This window comes from Glycine max, chromosome 13 (assembly GCF_000004515.6).
Source record: "Glycine max cultivar Williams 82 chromosome 13, Glycine_max_v4.0, whole genome shotgun sequence".
Classification (NCBI taxonomy): Eukaryota; Viridiplantae; Streptophyta; class Magnoliopsida; order Fabales; family Fabaceae; genus Glycine; species Glycine max.
In genome coordinates, this window is record NC_038249.2 from 12756618 (window position 1) to 12762729 (window position 6112).

General features: G+C 31.5%; 1 protein-coding gene across 1 annotated transcript; it reads right to left on the minus strand.

Annotated features, from left to right (window-relative positions):
- Positions 1-368: 368 nt before the first annotated feature.
- On the minus strand, positions 369-3943 carry LOC100785858 (ABC transporter G family member 1). The gene is made up of 8 exons (XM_041008660.1): positions 3612-3943; positions 3099-3178; positions 2514-2984; positions 2309-2395; positions 2016-2166; positions 1766-1944; positions 1563-1649; positions 369-1046 (listed from the first exon to the last, which is right to left on the minus strand). Exons 1-8 carry the CDS (start codon positions 3847-3849, stop codon positions 369-371), a joined length of 1971 nt encoding a protein of 656 aa, XP_040864594.1. The 5' UTR covers positions 3850-3943.
- Positions 3944-6112: the final 2169 nt, after the last annotated feature.

Consider the following 6112-nt stretch of genomic DNA (forward strand, 5'->3'; position numbering starts at 1 on the left):
ACGATAGATATTCATAACATTTAGAAACACAAATAGCCATTGTATACTTCTTAGCTTCCGAATTCCAATATGCACATTGTCCCAATGGAGAAAAGATTCTTTTCTCTCCATTTCTTCCATTACTAAGCTTTTCAGAAAATAATGTTACTCTACCTAATATTTTTATTTAATTATACATGATATTATATATCTAAATATTTGAGCTACAGTTATTTCTTTTGATTATTCTAAATTATTTACACATGATGTTTAATTTATTCACATAAAAAATTATCAGTATATTCACAATCAAAATATACAACTAATTGTACAATGTGAATAGTTTCTGCAATGCATTTTAAAAGTAAAATTATATTACTTCTCAAGTCTCAATGTAAAGGAGTGGCGTTGGGGTTTTCCATGACCTGTATTGTTTTCTTGGGAGAAGATGACATGCACGATATTGATACAACAACGGGCTTCATCTTCTCTTTAACCTTGATGATAACCAAAAGTAAAACTCTATACACAACAATCATCCCTATTAAGATTGCAAGATCAACCCACTTTGAGTAACTCATGTCAACTTGCCATGTATTTCTTAAAACCTCTTCACCACTTACGTAACCTCCTCCAGCTTCATTGGAAGCAAATCTTAGTCCTTCATACTCGTTCTTGAACATTCCTTGGTTGGCATACGTATGAAAGGCAACATAGTGTAATGGGTATTTCCAAACTGGCTTAGGAATATGATTTGGCAATTTAAAGAAGCCACAAAGTAAAAGCATGATTCCTTGAATTCCAGAACCAGTTATGATGCCCATTAGAAAGTTGGGAACAGCGCTCGCAACTATCATCATAAGACTCTCCACTAACATGAGACTAGAAAATAAAACACAAATGAAATACAGAAAGTGCTGGCATCCCTTCTGAAGACCGGGAAGGTAATAAGATATAGCCCCAGGAATGAATGTAACCAATAGCAAGTATGGGACAGATGACAAGGTGTTCCCAATGACAAATGCAGTCACACCATAATGCCCATTTTGTCTTTCTCGTTGATATACCTGGAACCAAGTAATGCATAATTATTAACAAAATATTTACCGAAAAAAATATAAGTTTAATTACACGTTTAATCCTAAAATTACATAATCATTTTGTTTTAATCTCTACACTTAAAAAGTAATTTCTTTTAATCAGCCGAACAATATATATAAATAGACACAAAGGAGTTCAGAACCCGTATACAAAAGAGATTGTTAAGAATCTGTCATCCCCAGGGTTACCGAATATTAATAAAGCTAGCATATGCCTAAAAAATAGTGATTTTAGTCTCCCCTCTCTATACATACACTTTTTAATTCATTTTAATCTTGTCCTCTAAAATTCTAAGGAACAAAATAAAGATTAAAAAGTGTAGGTGTCGAAATTAAAGTTAGTTAGTTAGATAGTATATAAGTAAAAACAAAAACCAGAGTTTTAAGTGTCTAAGGATTAAGACATAAGGATTAAGAAGGTAAAGGGCTAAATCAATAATTAAACAAAATATATATATTTTGAGGAATAATATTATAAATCACCTTCATGACTTCCACAAAGGAAGGAAATCCACCAATGGTCATGAAAGTAATGAATCCATTTATAAATGCAACAAGTGAACCTCGATCCTGAAATAATCAAAAGCAATTGCACGATTAAAGCACAGTAGCAAAATTCAAAGCCGGTGCGATTTTATTTATTGTACGAGTCATATCATACTCTTTCGTACTCTGCCTCTCTTTACCTTAATTGAGTCATAACTTTTGCCCAAATCATAGAAAACACTGGCTAAAGTTATGGCCAATGCAACATATATGACGAAACGTAACCAATAATAGCCAAGATCACGATGCATATTAATGAACGATCTTTTGGTAAGAACTAAGCATTGATTAAGGAAGCCTGCATTCCCTCTCTTAATATCTAATGAACCGATGTCCTGAAACCAATTAATGTTGATGTTAACTTAGGTATTTGTAATGTGAGAATCTAGCAGTAAGCCATGAAGGTTACCTTCTTAGATAGTACAGCTACTTCATTGTGAACTTCTTGGTTCCTTTCAGATGATTTGTATGAGTTCACAAGGATGTGGATTACTTCTTCTGTAGGTATGTTTCTAGTTCCTGCTAAACCCACCTCGATGTCCTGATCAAATGAAAAGGCATTTTAAACAGATTTCTGTTGACTACAATTATGTTAAAAAAAATATCTTGCACTTAAGAAGACTTGAATCTTGAAAGGAAAAAAAAAAAACATCAATGCCATTGAAATTGGTCACCTTAATTACCTTATCAAAATCCTTGTTGATAGTTTTCAGTAAATGATCAGATGGATTCATAAGAGAAGAACAAGGAAAACCACTTGAAGCAAAAAACTACATTGAAATAAAAGCATAATACAAGTAATTGGATACTATAATTAATTAGAAAAGAAAATAAAACTATGTAAATTGTAATAATAGACAATAAAATAGGCTAGTTCTTGATGATTACCTCACTTGCAGCAGAAGCAGGTCCAAAGTAAACTGTTTTACCCGAAGAGAGAAGACAAAGGTTATTGAAGAGTTGGAAAACTTCACTGCTAGGCTGGTGGATTGACGCAATAACGGTTCTCTGAATGTGGTCATTTTGAGCAAGGGCAACAATTCTTTTCATGACATAATAGGAAGCTGCACTATCAAGTCCACTAGTTGGTTCATCAAGAAACAGAAGTTTAGGGCGTGTTAGGATCTCGATGCAGATGCTCACTCTCTTCTTCTGACCTCCACTAATGCCTTTACAACCCCACCCTCCAATTCTTGTGTTAATGGCATCTTGCAGACCCATTTCTCTGATTGTGAAATCTGCTCTCTCTTTCTTCTCTTCTGTGGACATGGTATCAGGCAATTGGAGTTGAGCTGAATAGTGCACTGCTTCTCTAACCGTTAAGGTGGTGAGTAATGTATCATCTTGTGTGACATATGCCTAAGGTCACAACATGGATTGAAAGAATTTGATTATATTATGTGGCTTCTTAATTAAACTAATTAGAAGTCCAATAATGTACTTTTGTTGATGAATTGAAGATTTTGTACGTACTGAGGTTCCATAAGACAGTGCTTGTTTGTGACCATTGATCAGAATCTCCCCGGCCTGCCTTGTGTTTGAACCTAATCTCCCTGAAATATGAATTCATTAATTAATTAACAGTCAAATATTTAAGCTACTCTCTAAAAAAATTAATTTTAGTGAGAGCACCACATCTCATTAATTAATACTTCCTCTAAACTCATAAGGAAAAATAATTATTTTCACGCCGATTAAGAAGTTATTTGAAATCATTTTATTTTTAGTATTCTCAAGTAAAATATAAAGTTATTCCTAAAATGTTTTTTTTATTAAAACTTGATGTCATAAGTAAAATAAAATCCATAAAAATAGAGTTACAATGAAAGATGTTTTAGAAATATTGAATGATGAGTGAAATATAAAGTTAGGTTATTCTTCAATAAATTAAAAGGTACATATTTGATAATAAGGTTGAATTCAATGGACAATAGCATTGCTTGAAATTGTTTAGTAGCTTTAGAACTTGTGATGATGTATATATACCTGCTAAAGTATCAAGTAGTGTTGATTTGCCACAGCCTGAGGGACCCATTATTGCCAAGAGTTGCCCTGGCTTGGCATAACCAGTTAGCCTTTGAAGAATTGATTTGCTTCCATTTTTTTTATTGGAAGCTGTCACCCATACATCCTTCCATGTTAAGCAGATACCGATCTCTTCTTTCTGAGCCACACCTTCACCTTCTCCTCTATTCATCTTTCTTGGACCTCTAAAAGCTTCCATTTCTAGTGTAGTGGCTTCAAGGTCTATGACACTTTGCTGGGGTTTAGTTTCATAAGCAAGTGTAGGAGCAGATGAGACAGATTCATCATGAAGGCATGCCATTAATGCTACGTAATAGAGGGTCTGTGAGTGAATGGACAATTTGTAACAAATGAAGCCAAGCCACTTATTTAGATAGATTTCTTTTGCGGAAATTTAACACGTGTTTCATATTATAATACGTGTTGTAACCAAAAAAAGAAAATATTATTTTAATGCATGTTTCATGAAAATTGTGTTGATGGTATAATTTTTTTAAGAGATAATGTTAGTTAAAAAAAAAATTAGTGAAGTTAAAGTATATAGGAACTTAGGAAGGTCAACGTTGTCTGTGCCTGAATGCGCGAAGATATAAGCCGCGAAATCTGCCGCTATATAATTTGTAAAACCTCTAACGAACCAAAACTTGGTTGTGATCATTATTTGAGAAGAAACAGAAATGATATCTACGAAAAGATCTGTCGAAAATCTTCTTATAATGAAAAGAATATTTCTGCGATCGTATGAAAAGAATATTACAATGACCGCAGGATCTTATTTTTAACTAGTCCCTTATTCCTCGTTTTGATTTTAAAATGAAAAAAATAAAAGAAAGACATTATATATCTGTATCAAATTATCAATGTCACGATGATCATATTATACTTTTTGTATGGAAGAGGATGATATTATATTGTAATTATTTGGTGTCACAATTACATTAAATGTAGCACTATTTTAAAACAAAATATTATCTATTTTGTTTGTCGTGTCCATTTTAAAATTATTACCTATTCTAAAGTAATTATTCATTTTAAATACCAATTATCCCTTTTAAAACACATTTCAGTTTAAACTATCTTAAGACAAAATTGTATAAATTTTACGAGGATAAGATTATACAATATTAAATATTTGTTTGTTGTATTTGTAACATTTACCTTCAATAGAAATTCAACATATTTAAACTAGATTTAGTTGCTCCTTTTGTCCTTAAAAATTGACCTTCTCGCGAATTTTGTTCCCAATTATTTTTTTCTGCAAATTTTATCCCAAAAATTCAAAAAGAATGGCAAATAATGACCACTTATCAATCGTGCGTTAAATTTTTATTTATTTCTTCTTTCCTCTTAGAATATATAGACTTAAATGAATGTTAATTAAATGATCATTATTTGTTTTAACAAAATTTAATTGGTTGATTTTGCTTTTTTAAATATATAATTAAAAACTTTATCTTACGAGGGTGTATTCAATTAAGATTATTTTTTAAAAAAATTATAATTATTATATTATTTTATAACTTTTAATTGGATAATATTTTTTTTTATCATTGAATTGAAAGTCTTTTTCACATAAATTATATATGTAAAATTTTATATTATTTCAAAATTATTTGTTTTCTTATTCATATAAATTAAAATCAGTATAATATAAATATTTCAAAATATACTAAAATATAAATTATTTGATTAACTTCTTGATATTGTTTAATCTTGTTAAAATTTCATATATATTATATTGATAATATGCAAACATAATTTAACAATTGAATCAATAAAAATCACATTTTATATCAAAATATAAAAATAATGTAATAATGTAATAATTATTAAAATTAGTAAAAGTATAAGTGATACTGATGCAATCCTACCCCGCAAGGGCATTGGCTAGAAGACTCCAAGTAGATTGGGCTAGAGATCTAAGGGAAGGCCCTAGGGTTCTCACGAGCCTTAGGGTAGATTTCGAGCCCATGGGCTAAGTATGAACCCGCTTATCTTTGTAAATATTAGAATAGGTTTTTCTTTCGTCTGGGCCTTGTATTTTGGCCATTCTAGTAGTATAGGGTTTTAGCCTTGTATTTCGGGGCATTTTGAGTAGTCTTTGTAATAAGGACTTTTTTTGTTATTTTCATGTTTTTTGTCATGGGGGTGAGCTTAGCTATTATAGGGGCTGTGTAGCTAAGCTCTAGCTTCTCATCTCAAAGAGGTAAGCTTAGCTATTAGAGAGGTATGTGTAGCTAAGCTCTAGCTTCTTTAGGAATCTTCTTAAGGAAGCTTCTCAAGGAGGTGAGCTTAGTTATGAGAGGGGTGTGTGTAGCTAAGCTCTAGCTTCTCAAGGAAGTTTTCTCAAAGAAGCTTCTCAAGGAAGTTTTCTCAAGAAAGCTTCTCAAGGAAGCTACCTAGTCTATAAATAGAAGCATGTGTAACACTTGTTGTAACTTTGATGAATGAGGGTCTTGTGA